At 52.8% G+C, this 15,468-nt stretch overlaps 1 protein-coding gene across 2 annotated transcripts in view; it reads right to left on the bottom strand.

Annotated features, from left to right (window-relative positions):
- The window catches only part of VPS13D (vacuolar protein sorting 13 homolog D), a 372,238-nt gene that overhangs the window by 172,986 nt on the left and 183,784 nt on the right, over positions 1 to 15,468 (bottom strand). For both annotated transcript variants that reach the window (XM_069948224.1, XM_069948223.1), the window contains 6 exons: positions 13,125 to 13,260; positions 12,064 to 12,111; positions 11,020 to 11,170; positions 4,123 to 4,333; positions 1,981 to 2,228; positions 929 to 1,120 (listed from right to left, as the gene is read on the bottom strand). In XM_069948224.1, the coding sequence (XP_069804325.1) occupies positions 929 to 1,120; positions 1,981 to 2,228; positions 4,123 to 4,333; positions 11,020 to 11,170; positions 12,064 to 12,111; positions 13,125 to 13,260 (986 nt within the window). The remainder of the gene's footprint in view (positions 1 to 928; positions 1,121 to 1,980; positions 2,229 to 4,122; positions 4,334 to 11,019; positions 11,171 to 12,063; positions 12,112 to 13,124; positions 13,261 to 15,468) is intronic.

Consider the following 15,468-nt stretch of genomic DNA (forward strand, 5'->3'; position numbering starts at 1 on the left):
GTGTTATCTGTATTGTATCCTAACAGAGTATTGTGTTTCTCCGAGATCGTGCCTAGGTTGGTGTGGTCATTTTCTGGCTTTGCCTACCTGGATGTGATTCGGCGTAGGATTAATAGAGGTATGGCTAATTTCATGTCAACAATTGGCGGTATTTCCTACCGCCATGATGACCTTGAGGCTTTCCTTCCAGGCCTGTATCGTCCAGATGGGATACATCTGTCCGATGTTGGTCTCAATTTATTTAATTTAGGGTTGCAAAATATTGTGGAGTTGGCCTCGGCCCGATTGGGGTCATGTTTGGCTTCGCCAGCATTGGTGGGTGAGTCGCCCCAAGGTAGTTAAAAATTTAAATTTATTTATATTGGTGTAAGCTGATGATTCATTTTTACTTGGTTACTTAGTTGTAATATAAGAGTTGAATATTAAAATTTGTGAGATGTTTGTTCAAATAAATAAAATCTTTAGTTAAACATGAATAAAACCCGTCCCCGTAAAACTCCACAATTTAACAAATTCCTGACTCTGTTTATTATTTATAGATAGTTGGGGTAGAGAGAATGCCATTTGCACCGACGTGTGTCTGCAGTAAGGTTCTGCTATGTGAGACACGTATACTGGGGACACATTTTTCAGTAACACACCTGTCCCCGTGTGGGGGACACATTTTCCAGTGACACACCTGTCCCCGTGTGGGGGACACATTTTCCGGTAACACACCTGTCCCCGTGTGGGGGACACATTTTCCAGTGACACACCTGTCCCTGTGTGGGGGACACATTTTCCGGTAACACACTTGTCCCCGTGTGGGGGACACATTTTCCAGTGACACACCTGTCCCCGTGTGGGGGACACATTTTCCAGTGACACACCTGTCCCCGTGTGGGGGACACATTTTCCGGTAACACACATGTAAGAAGAGATGACAGACCTGTCTTATTAATCAGCCAGTAGGGGGCGGAGATGAATATCTTCAGGGCGCCCTCTGCGCGGCACATGATGCGTATGGTGAGGTTCAGCTGCCTCTTGTTGGCGTCATACAGCCGCATGCGGACCATATAGTTCTGCGTCCCCGGAGGGATCAGCAGCTCCTTACAGTGCTGGAAATTCTCCACAGCGATCCCTGATAATAGAGGAGACAGGAGAGACAGTGATGCAGCAAGTAATGGCACAAACCCACCATCTGTGCTACCACTGCAGAGCCTCCCCCCGGATGCTGCAGAGCATCTCCACCCCGGATGGATGCCTGTTTTGGCAAGTTCTTGTCATGTCAAAATACTCGCAACCAAGTGGAACTTAAGGGGCTACCTATCAGGGTGCTGTGGTGTTCTCCCCATCATGGAGGCCCCCCATGGCAACAGGCTAGAGATATCTGGCTATTCCCATGTTTTTACACTTGCAACCGAGGCCCCACGGACTCCTTTTTTGCATCCCCTCTGCCCCCCCATATTTTGAAGAGCCCCCCGTATGTTGTAGCACCTCCCCCTTGTATGCAACAGAGCACCTCCCGCATCCTTATTCCACAGAGCCTCTCCGCCCCCCGTATGCCACAGAGCCCCCCCATATGCCGCAGAGCCTATCCGTCCCCCCGTATGCCGCAGAGCCTGCCCGTCCCACTGTATGCCGCAGAGCCTATCCGTCCCCCCGTATGCCGCAGAGCCTGCCCGTCCCACTGTATGCCGCAGAGCCTGCCCGTCCCACTGTATGCCGCAGAGCCTGCCCGTCCCACTGTATGCCGCAGAGCCTATCCGTCCCCCCGTATGCCACAGAGCCTGCCCGTCCCACTGTATGCCGCAGAGCCCCCTCCCCACTGTATGCCGCAGAACCCCCCCCCTTTATGCCGCAGAGACTCTACCCCCCCCATATGCCGCAGAGACTCTTCCCCCCCCCATATGCCGCAGAGACTACAGGAGAGGTAACCCATACAGACTTTGGTTTCCCTCATCACGTCTCTCTGTCCTCTGTTACAGGACGGCTTCTCACCGAGCTCAAAGTTCTGGGAGGTATCAGCCGTGTGCAGCGCCATCTCCTTCCCAGATTTTAAGGTTCCTTTAAGTGTGGATCCGCGGAGGTAGAAGCTGATCTCACAGGGCAGGAGGTTACAGACCACCACAGTGGGCAGCAGGAAGATGGTGTGGCCCGGCTGTCTGTAGATCTGCTTGGCGCTGTCTGAGAAGATGCTGGACGGCATGTAATCCGGGTAGTTCTCTTTCCTCAGAGCCACACAGAACCTGAACACATGGGAGAAAGCGACAGGATCAGCGGGGGAGCGGAATATACAGCAGAGCCTAGCCGGAGGGGAGAGGGGGGCAAACAGCCGGAGGGGAGAGGGGGGCAAACAGCCGGAGGGGGAGAGGGGGGCAAACAGCCGGAGGGGGAGAGGGGGGCAAACAGCCGGAGGGGGAGAGGGGGGCAAACAGCCGGAGGGGAGAGGGGGGCAAACAGCCGGAGGGGAGAGGGGGGCAAACAGCCGGAGGGGGAAAGGGGGGCAAACAGCCGGAGGGGGAAAGGGGGGCAAACAGCCGGAGGGGGAAAGGGGGGCAAACAGCCGGAGGGGAGAGGGGGGCAAACAGGCGGAGGGGAGAGGCGTGCAAAGCTGGAAGGGAGAGGGGGGCAAACAGCCGGAGGGGGAGAGGGGGGCAAACAGCCGGAGGGGAGAGGGGGGCAAACAGCCGGAGGGGAGAGGGGGGCAAACAGCCGGAGGGGGAGAGGGGGGCAAACAGCCGGAGGGGAGAGGCGGGCAAAGCCGGAGGGGGAGAGGGGGGCAAACAGCCGGAGGGGAGAGGGGGGCAAACAGCCGGAGGGGAGAGGGGGGCAAACAGCCAGAGGGGAGAGGGGGGCAAAGCTGGAAGGGAGAGGGGGGCAAAGCTGGAAGGGAGAGGGGGGCAAACAGCCAGAGGGGGGAGGGGGGCAAACAGCCGGAGGGGAGAGGGGGGCAAACAGCCGGAGGGGAGAGGGGGGCAAACAGCCGGAGGGGAGAGGGGGGCAAACAGCCGGAGGGGAGAGGGGGGCAAACAGCCGGAGGGGAGAGGGGGGCAAAGCTGGAAGGGAGAGGGGGGCAAACAGGCGGAGGGGAGAGGCGGGCAAAGCCGGAGGGGGAGAGGGGGGCAAACAGCCGGAGGGAAGAGGGGGGCAAACAGCCGGAGGGAAAAGGGGGGCAAACAGCCGGAGGGAAAAGGGGGGCAAACAGCCGGAGGGGGAGAGGGGGGCAAACAGCCGGAGGGGAGAGGGGGGCAAACAGCCGGAGGGGAGAGGGGGGCAAACAGCCGGAGGGGAGAGGGGGGCAAAGATGAAAGGGAGAGGGGGGCAAACAGGGGGAGGGGAGAGGAATGCAAAGCCGGAGGGGGAGAGGGGGGCAAACAGCTGGAGGGGGAGAGGGGGGCAAACAGGCGGAGGGGAGAGGGGGGCAAACAGGCGGAGGGGAGAGGAATGCAAAGCCGGAGGGGAGAGGGGGGCAAACAGCTGGAGGGGGAGAGGGGGGCAAACAGCCGGAGGGGAGAGGGGGGCAAACAGGCGGAGGGGAGAGGGGGGCAAACAGCCAGAGGGGAGAGGGGGGCAAAGCTGGAAGGGAGAGGGGGGCAAACAGGCGGAGGGGAGAGGCGGGCAAAGCCGGAGGGGGAGAGGGGGGCAAACAGCCGGAGGGAAGAGGGGGGCAAACAGCCGGAGGGGGAGAGGGGGGCAAACAGGCGGAGGGGAGAGGAATGCAAAGCCGGAGGGGGAGAGGGGGGCAAACAGCTGGAGGGGGAGAGGGGGGCAAACAGCCGGAGGGGAGAGGGGGGCAAACAGGCGGAGGGGAGAGGGGGGCAAACAGCCGGAGGGGAGAGGGGGGCAAAGCTGGAAGGGAGAGGGGGGCAAACAGGCGGAGGGGAGAGGCGGGCAAAGCCGGAGGGGGAGAGGGGGGCAAACAGCCGGAGGGAAGAGGGGGGCAAACAGCCGGAGGGGGAGAGGGGGGCATATACTTACTTACACATAGATATATATATCTATGTCACTATCTATATCTATCTATCTCAGTACTACATACCTATATAACCATGTATATATCATACAGTATCTGGAGAGCCGTCCATTCCATTCAAGAAATTGTAAAAGTTTTGGAGCACATACGGCGCCACCTAGTGGTACCTGAAATATCTGCTGTTCTCTGTATCCATGGAGTGACACTCGCGTTTACTGCTGGACATTTCCCCGCTCTTTGTCACATTAGTCCAGTGGATCGGCATTTTACAGAAGAAGACCCCCATCCCTCTGGGCCTGGCCTGCAGCCTCCAGGACGTGAGATGTAAGGGAACCGCAAACGACTCTCCGGGCATCACAGCGGGGAGAATCACCGGCTCTGGAAATACACAGGAGCAATGTATGACACGGACACGGCCGGGGCTCACCACACACACACACATATGACCGGGGCTCACCACACACACACACATATGACCGGGGCTCACCACACACACACACACACATATGACCAGGGCTCACCACACACACACACACACACACACACACACACACACACATGACCGGGGCTCACCACACACACATATGACCGGGGCTCACCACACACAGACACACACACACACACACACACACACACACACACATGACCGGGGCTCACCACACGCAGACACACACATATGACCGGGGCTCACCACACACACACACACATATGACCGGGGCTCACCACACACAGACACACACACACACACACACACACACACACATGACCGGGGCTCACCACACGCAGACACACACATATGACCGGGGCTCACCACACACACACACACACATGACCGGGGCTCACCACACACACACACATGACCGGGGCTCACCACACACACACATGACCGGGGCTCACCACACACACACATGACCGGGGCTCACCACACACACACATGACCGGGGCTCACCACACACACACATGACCGGGGCTCACCACACACACACACACACACACACATATGACCGGGGCTCACCACACACAGACACACACATATGACCGGGGCTCACCACACACACACACACACACACACACACATGACCGGGGCTCACCACACACACACACACACACACACACATATGACCGGGGCTCACCACACACAGACACACACATATGACCGGGGCTCACCACACACACACACACACACACACACACACACATGACCGGGGCTCACCACACACACACCAACATGACCGGGCTCACCACACACACACACACCCACATGACCGGAGCTCACCACACACACCCCAACATTACAAGGGCTCACCACACACACACACACCCACATGACCGGGGCTCACCACACACACCCCAACATTACCAGGGCTCACCACACACACACACACACACATGACCGGGGCTCACCACACACACCCCAACATTACCAGGGCTCACCACACACACACACACCCACATGACCGGGGCTCACCACACACACCCCAACATTACCAGGGCTCACCACACACACACACACCCCAACATGACCAGGGCTCACCACACACACACGGACACACACACACACCAACATGACCAGGGCTCACCACACACACGCACCAACATGACCAGGGCTCACCACACACACGCACCAACATGACCAGGGCTCACCACACACACACACACGATCGGGGCTCACCACACACACACACACCCACATGATCGGGGCTCACCACTAGAGATGAGCGACCCTGGAGCAGCTGGAGTTGATCCGATCCCGAACGTTCAGTATTTGATTAGCGGCGGTTGCTGAAGTTGGATAAAGCCCTAAGGCGATGTGGAAATCATGGATATAGTCATTGGCTGTAGTTATTGGATATAGTTATTGGCTGTAGTTATTGGATATAGTCATTGGCTGTAGTTATTGGATATAGTTATTGGATATAGTTATTGGATATAGTTATTGGATATAGTCATTGGCTGTATCCATGTTTTCCAGACAACCTTAGGGCTTTATCCAAGTTCAGCAGCCGCCGCTAATCAAATGCCGAACGTTCGGGTTCAGATAGACTCCAACCCGGACCCGGTTCGCTCATCTCTAGTCACCACACACACGGACATAACTGGGATAAGAACATGACATTCTGCATTAAAAATAATCCTGACATCTTGCAGTTCTAATTCTCACCACTAGTTCTAAAACTAAGCTGGGACTTCCTGTGCTGTAAAGTGATCTGTCCAGCATTTTACAGCATCAGGTGACCCTGGTAGATGGAGGAGACAATGGGGCTCAGCCTCTCCCTCCCTGCAGAGGTGACAGAGCATGCCCCCTAACATGCGTCATTCATAGAGCAGGCCCTGAGATGTGCACCATGTAAAAACAAATCACTTAAAAAACTGCTGCGACAAGATGGCTGCTCCCATAGTAATGGATAGAGGGGAGAGGGGGGAGGGAAGCAGCTGCGACAAGATGGCCGCTCCCATAGTAATGGATAGAGGGGAGAGGGGGGAGGGAAGCAGCTGCGACAAGATGGCCGCTCCCATAGTAATGGATAGAGGGGAGAGGGGGGAGGGAAGCAGCTGCGACAAGATGGCCGCTCCCATAGTAATGGATAGAGGGGAGAGGGGGGAGGAAAGCAGCTGCGACAAGATGGCCGCTTCCATAGTAATGGATAGAGGGGAGAGGGAGGAGGGAAGCAGCTGCGACAAGATGGCCGCTCCCATAGTAATGGATAGAGGGGACAGGGGGGAGGGAAGCAGCTGCGACAAGATGGCCGCTCCCATAGTAATGGATAGAGGGGAGAGGGTAGAGGGGGGAGGGAAGCAGCTGCTACAAGATGGCCGCTCCCATAGTAATGGATAGAGGGGACAGGGGGGAGGGAAGCAGCTGCTACAAGATGGCCGCTCCCATAGTAATGGATAGAGGGGAGAGGGGGGAGGGAAGCAGCTGCTACAAGATGGCCGCTCCCATAGTAATGCATAGAGGGGAGAGGGTAGAGGGGGGAGGGAAGCAGCTGCTACAAGATGGCCGCTCCCATAGTAATGGATAGAGGGGGGAGGGAAGCAGCTGCGACAAGATGGCCGCTCCCATAGTAATGGATAGAGGGGAGAGGGGAGAGGGGGGAGGGAAGCAGCTGCGACAAGATGGCCGCTACCATAGTAATGCATAAACGGGACAGGGGGGAGGGAAGCAGCTGCGACAAGATGGCCGCTCCCATAGTAATGGATAGAGGGGAGAGGGGGGAGGGAAGCAGCTGCGACAAGATGGCCGCTCCCATAGTAATGCATAGAGGGGACAGGGGGGAGGGAAGCAGCTGCGACAAGATGGCCGCTCCCATAGTAATGCATAGAGGGGACAGGGGGGAGGGAAGCAGCTGCGACAAGATGGCCGTTCCCATAGTAATGGATAGAGGGGAGAGGGGGAAGGGAAGCAGCTGCGACAAGATGGCCGCTCCCATAGTAATGGATAGAGGGGACAGGGGGGAGGGAAGCAGCTGCGACAAGATGGCCGCTCCCATAGTAATGGATAGAGGGGACAGGGGGGAGGGAAGCAGCTGCGACAAGATGGCCGCTCCCATAGTAATGGATAGAGGGGACAGGGGGGAGGGAAGCAGCTGCGACAAGATGGCCGCTCCCATAGTAATGGATAGAGGGGACAGGGGGGAGGGAAGCAGCTGCGACAAGATGGCCGCTCCCATAGTAATGGATAGAGGGGACAGGGGGGAGGGAAGCAGCTGCGACAAGATGGCCGCTCCCATAGTAATGGATAGAGGGGACAGGGGGGAGGGAAGCAGCTGCGACAAGATGGCTGCTCCCATAGTAATGGATAGAATAAAAAATTACAAAAACTAAATCTGTAAAAAAGCTCAGTGTCTGTAGGTGTGTAATATTAGGGGGAGGGGGCAGAATCTGCACATAGTATAATAAGGGCTCATTTACCCCCACAGCGCTGACCAGGGTCGGCCTCAGGGGTGTGACACCTGTGCAATCCTTTATCAATCCAAAAGGGGGTGCTACCACTCACCTGTAGAACCATGCTTATTGTTATATAGGGCTTCTCATACTGTGCGGAACATGGGGAGGGGTCTGCACTGATCATGGCCGCCCTGCATCATCACTGTACTAAGAGTGGAAGAAACCTGCCAAGTCGCCATGACTGTGGTCACATGATCTCCCAGGTCCTCTGTCTAGGGGGCAGTATAACTATAGAGGAGGAGAGTGCAGGGGAGCAGCTGAGGACCAGAGGAGACTCCCTGCTCCATGGTAACATCTTACCCCGCCCTGGGGAGGGGAGCTGCCACTGGAAGAGGAGTCAAAGGGGAGGCGGGTGCAGATAGGTGGAGACGGGAACAGGACTGCCGCACTGTAGGGTTGGGTTACTATAGGTGGAGCAGTATATATTTGTGCACTGTAGGGTTGGGTTACTATAGGTGGAGCAGTATATATTTGTGCACTGTAGGGTTGGGTTACTATAGGTGGAGCAGTATATATTTGTGCACTGTAGGGTTGGGTTGCTATAGGTGGAGCAGTATATATTTGTGCACTGTAGGGTTGGGTTACTATAGGTGGAGTAGTATATATTTGTGCACTGTAGGGTTGGGTTACTATAGGTGGAGCAGTATATATTTGTGCACTGTAGGGTTGGGTGCTATAGGTGGAGCAATATATATTTGTGCACTGTAGGGTTGGGTTACTATTGGTGGAGCAGTATATATTTGTGCACTGTAGGGTTGGGTTACTATAGGTGGAGCAGTATATATTTGTGCACTGTAGGGTTGGGTTGCTATAGGTGGAGCAGTATATATTTGTGCACTGTAGAGTTGGGTTGCTATAGGTGGAGCAGTATATATTTGTGCACTGTAGGGTTGGGTTACTATAGGTGGAGCAGTATATATTTGTGCACTGTAGGGTTGGGTTACTATAGGTGGAGCAGTATATATTTGTGCACTGTAGGGTTGGGTTACTATAGGTGGAGCAGTATATATTTGTGCACTGTAGGGTTGGGTTGCTATAGGTGGAGCAGTATATATTTGTGCACTGTAGGGTTGGGTTACTATAGGTGGAGCAGTATATATTTGTGCACTGTAGGGTTGGGTTGCTATAGGTGGAGCAGTATATATTTGTGCACTGTAGGGTTGGGTTACTATAGGTGGAGTAGTATATATTTGTGCACTGTAGGGTTGGGTTACTATAGGTGGAGCAGTATATATTTGTGCACTGTAGGGTTGGGTTGCTATAGGTGGAGCAATATATATTTGTGCACTGTAGGGTTGGGTTACTATTGGTGGAGCAGTATATATTTGTGCACTGTAGGGTTGGGTTACTATAGGTGGAGCAGTATATATTTGTGCACTGTAGGGTTGGGTTGCTATAGGTGGAGCAGTATATATTTGTGCACTGTAGGGTTGGGTTGCTATAGGTGGAGCAGTATATATTTGTGCACTGTAGGGTTGGGTTACTATTGGTGGAGCAGTATATATTTGTGCACTGTAGGGTTGGGTTACTATAGGTGGAGCAGTATATATTTGTGCACTGTAGGGTTGGGTTACTATAGGTGGAGCAGTATATGTTTGTGCACTGTAGGGTTGGGTTACTATTGGTGGAGCAGTATATATTTGTGCACTGTAGGGTTGGGTTACTATTGGTGGAGCAGTATATATTTGTGCACTGTAGGGTTGGGTTACTATTGGTGGAGCAGTATATATTTGTGCACTGTAGGGTTGGGTTACTATAGGTGGAGCAGTATATATTTGTGCACTGTAGGGTTGGGTTGCTATAGGTGGAGCAGTATATATTTGTGCACTGTAGGGTTTGGTTACTATAGGTGGAGCAGTATATATTTGTGCACTGTAGGGTTGGGTTACTATTGGTGGAGCAGTATATATTTGTGCACTGTAGGGTTGGGTTACTATTGGTGGAGCAGTATATATTTGTGCACTGTAGGGTTGGGTTACTATAGGTGGAGCAGTATATATTTGTGCACTGTAGGTGGAGCAGTATGTATTTCTGTACAGGGCTGTTGGGTTACTATAGGTTGAACAGCATATATTTTTGTGCTGAAGTTCTTGGTCTATCACTGGCTTATCACTGGTGGAGAAGGATTTATTTCTGCACTGTGATGCTGGTCTATCACTGGTGGAGAAGGATTTATTGCCGCACTGTGATGCTGGTCTATCACTGGTGGAGAAGGATTTATTGCCGCACTGTGATGCTGGTCTATCACTGGTGGAGAAGGATTTATTGCCGCACTGTGGTGCTGGTCTATCACTGGTGGAGAAGGATTTATTGCCGCACTGTAATGCTGGTCAATCACTGGTGGAGAAGGATTTATTGCTGCACTGTAATGCTGGTCAATCAGTGGAGGAGAAGGATTTATGGCTGCACTGTGGTGCTGGTCTATCACTAGTGGAGAAGTAGTTATTGCTGCACTGTGGTGCCGGTCTATCAAAGGTGGAGAAGGATTTATTGCTGCACTGTGGTGCTGGTCTATCACTGGTGGAGAAGGATTTATTGCCGCACTGTGGTGCTGGTCTATCACTGGTGGAGAAGGATTTATTGCTGCACTGTGGTGCTGGTCTATCACTGGTGGAGAAGGATTTATTGCTGCACTGTGGTGCTGGTCTATCACTGGTGGAGAAGGATTTATTGCCGCACTGTGGTGCTGGTCTATCACTGGTGGAGAAGGATTTATTGCCGCACTACATGGCGGACTTAAAGGTTTGTCTGTTAGGCCCAGCACTCAGTATCTGATTGCACTTCCTCTATACATTCTTGCCTTATGTCTTGCTGATTCTGAGATTTTACTCTGACTGATTTGCAGACACACAGGGCGCCGTGGACCCGCAGGCCGGCCCTGCTGCTCACATAGTCTGTGGGGTGCAGTCTTATTGTATCAGGTATACACTATAGCTGATCAACCTGAAGGAGTATTGCAGGCCGGCATCTCCCATAGACCACCACTCCCTGCAGGGGACCTGGAGGCCCCATGCCATCACTTATCCCATGGATACATCTTTGTGGCTGGAATACCTCTTTAAAAATATCCAAGCTATAAACATCAAATCATTCAGAGAGAGTGACAGCCTACTCACTGTCGGGGGCCGAGGGGCTGTCCAGGCGCAGCTCCATAGGGATCTCCAGCTTGTTTTTCACTATCAGAGAGGATCGGACAGTCACCACCTTTCGAGCGCTGCCCTCCATGGTGACAGCAAACACAACGCGCACCGGAGGCAAAGCAGAGAACTGTGGAGAAAAACATGGAGAAAACGCTATAAAAACACTGCCAAACCGTGGAACAGTACAGAGAGGGAAGGAATACTGGAGGGGTATCCTATCAGGTGGTCACCCTCCAAAATAGGAGAGGGGATAAGTAGCCGAATGTGGGGGTGTGACTGCTGGTACCCCTGCCAATCATGAGAGGGTCACCTGCCCAAGTGACTAGGCAGCATAACACATGCTCCCCCACTGCTCCATTCATCCTAAAACTGGGGCTTCCAGAAGGGGGAAGGGGCGTGGCCTCCAGAAAGGGGTGTAGCCTCCAGAAGGGGGAATGGGCGGAGCCTCCAGAGTGGGAACGGGCGGAGTCTCCAGAGTGGGTAACTGGTGGAGCCCCTGGGGGGGGGGCGGAGCCTCCAGAGAATGGGGCTTCCAGAAGGGGGAAAGGGTGTGGCCTCCAGAAGGGGGAATGGGCGGAGCCTCCAGAGTGGGAACGGGCGGAGTCTCCAGAGTGGGAAACTGGCAGAGCCTACGGGGGAAGGGGGGTGGGGGGGGGAGAGGATGGGCAGAGCTTTGGGGGGGGGGGGGGCAGGAGAGAACGGGCAGAGCCTCGGTGGGGGTGGGGGGGAGCGGGCGGAGCCTTCAAGGGGGGGCGGAGCCTCCAGAGGGGACGTCAATGGCCAGGTCGTTCCAGATGGGGAGGGGGAACAGGTGGATTTAGCTTGGACAGGCAGGGCATCAAGAACCTCTGTTGCTGTGAGGGTCTCGGTGGTCATATCATGCTGATCAAGATGATCTATTTCCACACAAATTACGCATTTAGAGAAAACAAACGATCCTTATCCGGCATTTTAGCTGAATCTTTTATTCCTCCCCTGGCGTATACATATATAGGAACTGCCCAGACTATGGAGACTCACATAGACCTGCGGATGGATGATACTTGTGCGACTTATGGGGCTCCCAACCTGCAGAAAGAAAGGAAATAGAAGGATATCCACAGACACAACCGAGGACAAAAGCATGGGGGAGCAATTGTTAAAGGGAACCTGTCACTGAAAAAAGACTTGGGGCCTGTCAGACACCAACCAATCAAAACTTCTGACATGTCTCTGCGTGTTGAGACTGCGACCATTGTGAATTCACTCTGTGTCACATGACCTGGACCAGCTTCTAACGCCAGTCTATGGGGCCATACAAGTCACATGACAGAGTGGGAAGAGGAGTGTGCAGTAACATGGTGCAGTCTGAACACTCCCTTATTAGTAAAGGATAGTCCCAATGACACAGACGTCCCCATGTTGTGACAGTCTAGATTATCAAATGACTGTCATCTGTAATCACCAGACAGGTCAGAAGTTGCTGATTGGGCCAGGTGTCACTCACACGGGTAAGGACGGCTGCAATCAGTGACGAGGGTAAGGACGGCTGCAATCAGTGACGCGGGTAAGGACGGCTGCAACCAGTGACGCGGGTAAGGACGGCTGCAATCAGTGACGCGGGTAAGGACGGCTGCAATCGATCAGTGACGCGGGTAAGTACGGCTGCAATCGATCAGTGACGCGGGTAAGGACGGCAGCAATAAGTGACGCGGGTATGGCCGGCTGCAATCAGTGACGCGGGTAAGGACGGCTGCAATCAGTGACGCGGGTAAGGACGGCTGCAATCGATCAGTGACGCAGGTAAGTACGGCTGCAATCAGTGACGCGGGTAAGTATGGCTGCAATCGATCAGTGACGCAGGTAAGGACGGCAGCAATAAGTGACGCGGGTAAGGCCGGCTGCAATCAGTGACGCGGGTAAGGACAGCTGCAATCAGTGACGCGGGTAAGGACGGCTGCAATCGATCAGGGACGCGGGTAAGGCCGGCTGCAATCAGTGACGCGGGTAAGGACGGCTGCAATCAGTGACGCGGGTAAGGACGGCTGCAATCAGTGATGCGGGTAAGGACGGCTGTGATCAGTAATTTACAAATCTCTTACGGATGAGGAGGAGTTGTTCTTATCGGGTGCTGCGTAGCGGAAGAAAATCCCAACTTTGTCCACAGACACTGGGCTGACTTGTTCCCAACCACTGACCCGCACCTGCAGCTGGTGAATTCGCAAGTCATGGGTGTGCCTGCAACGAGACGCGGTCAGAGAGGAAGGAAAGTGAGACAGGCTGCAAAACGGACACCAGATATCAGAGGACGCCATGGCAGAACAGCCGCTGCATCCATACACAGCCTCAGTATAAGAACCTTTCCCCGGGAATCCTGATCTGGGTATTACCGCCCCCCGCCCCGCCCCCAATAGCATCACCCTCCTGTGTGTACACGAGGAGCAGCACCAGTTCTTGTCATTATAACACTTGTGTATGACATTTCCCACTCTGCAGACTATAATGTTCAGTTGTTCCTGAGATAGTGGATGTAGACTATATATACTGCTATATCCCTATACCACTTCTGAAGAAGCAGCAGCATGGAGGACATTACAGAACAGTACAAGCTGTGAATACAGCTCTACAGAGAGATCACCATGAGAAGCAGCTACATGGAGGACATTATAGACCAGTACAAGGTATAAATCCGGCTTTAAAGAGAGATTACAGAACACCATGAGAAGCAGCTGCATGGAGGATATTATAGAGCAGCACAAGGTGTAAATACAGCTCTACAGAGACATTACAAAACACTACAAGAAGCAGCAGCATGGAAGACATTATAGAATAGTACAAGCTGCAAACCTAGCTCTGAGGTGAGATTACAGAACACTACAAGAAGCAGCAGCAGCAGCAGCAATTATTGTTCCCGGGTTCTGTTATATTTTAGCTGCTCAATGAATAAACTTTGTAATACAAACACCAGCATTTCTAACAGAACTTGGAGTAAAGAAACATCCATAATATACTTTACAATAGATAACAACAGCGTCATTCTGACATGGTTACAAGGAATCCAAACAATGCCATGTGAATTTCTTATATTTTAAACGAATCAACAACAGAAATAAGTAGAAAATTCATACAATATTGTGTCTGTCATTGTATGGGTAGGCTAACGGATGAGAGCTGGGGATACTGTTCTAGGCGAGGTTCTCACACTGCTGAAATTAAGAGGTTGGCCGCCATTTGATGGCAAATAACAGCGATTGTTCTAAAATAACGGTAATTTTTGGCAGTAAATGGCGGCTATCCACTCAGTTTCAGCAGTGTGTGAACACAGCCTTTCTGTGTTTTCTATCCACTCCTGTTTTTTGTTGCAAAATACTGAGCAAAACTTCCATGTGGGAAGATAATCTACAATATAGGGCTATCCATATTATTAGGATGTTTTTGACAGTATTTGCTATGAATCCAGTTTTCATAGTTCCTTAGATATCTGGGGGAGTAATAGGCTTGGTTGGGGAGCAGTTCCTTAGATATTTGGGGGAGTTATAGGTTTGGTTGTCCTGCAGTTCCTTAGATATCTGGGGGAGTTATAGGTTTGGTTGTCCTGCAGTTCCTTAGATATCTGGGGGAGTTATAGGCTTGGTTGTCCTGCAGTTCCTTAGATATCTGGGGGAGTTATAGGCTTGGTTGGGGAGCAGTTCCTTAGATATCTGGGGGAGTTATAGGCTTGGTTGTCCTGCAGTTCCTTAGATATTTGGGGGAGTTATAGGCTTGGTTGTCCTGCAGTTCCTTAGATATTTGGGGGAGTTATGGGCTTGGTTGGGGAGCAGTTCTTTAGATATTTGGGGGAGTTATAGGCTTGGTTGGGGAGCAGTTCCTTAGATATCTGGGGGAGTTATGGGCTTGGTTGTCCTGCAGTTCTTTAGATATCTGGGGGAGTTATTGGCTTGGTTGGGGTGCAGTTCCTTAGATATTTGGGGGAGTTATAGGCTTGGTTGTCCTGCAGTTCTTTAGATATTTGGGGGAGTTATAGGCTTGGTTGGGGAGCAGTTCCTTAGATATTTGGGGGAGTTATAGGTTTGGTTGGGGTGCAGTTCCTTAGATATTTGGGGGAGTTATAGGCTTGGTTGGGGTGCAGTTCCTTAGATATTTGAGGGAGTTATACGCTTGGTTGGGGAGCAGTTCCTTAGATATCTGGGGGAGTAATAGGCTTGGTTGGGGAGCAGTTCCTTAGAGATTTGGGGGAGTTATAGGCTTGGTTGTCCTGCAGTTCCTTAGATATCTGGGGGAGTTATAGGCTTGGTTGTCCTGCAGTTCCTTAGATATTTGGGGGAGTTATGGGCTTGGTTGGGGAGCAGTTCTTTAGATATTTGGGGGAGTTATAGGCTTGGTTGGGGAGCAGTTCCTTAGATATCTGGGGGAGTTATGGGCTTGGTTGTCCTGCAGTTCTTTAGA

The sequence above is a fragment of the Dendropsophus ebraccatus genome, chromosome 12 (assembly GCF_027789765.1).
Source record: "Dendropsophus ebraccatus isolate aDenEbr1 chromosome 12, aDenEbr1.pat, whole genome shotgun sequence".
Classification (NCBI taxonomy): domain Eukaryota; kingdom Metazoa; phylum Chordata; class Amphibia; order Anura; family Hylidae; genus Dendropsophus; species Dendropsophus ebraccatus.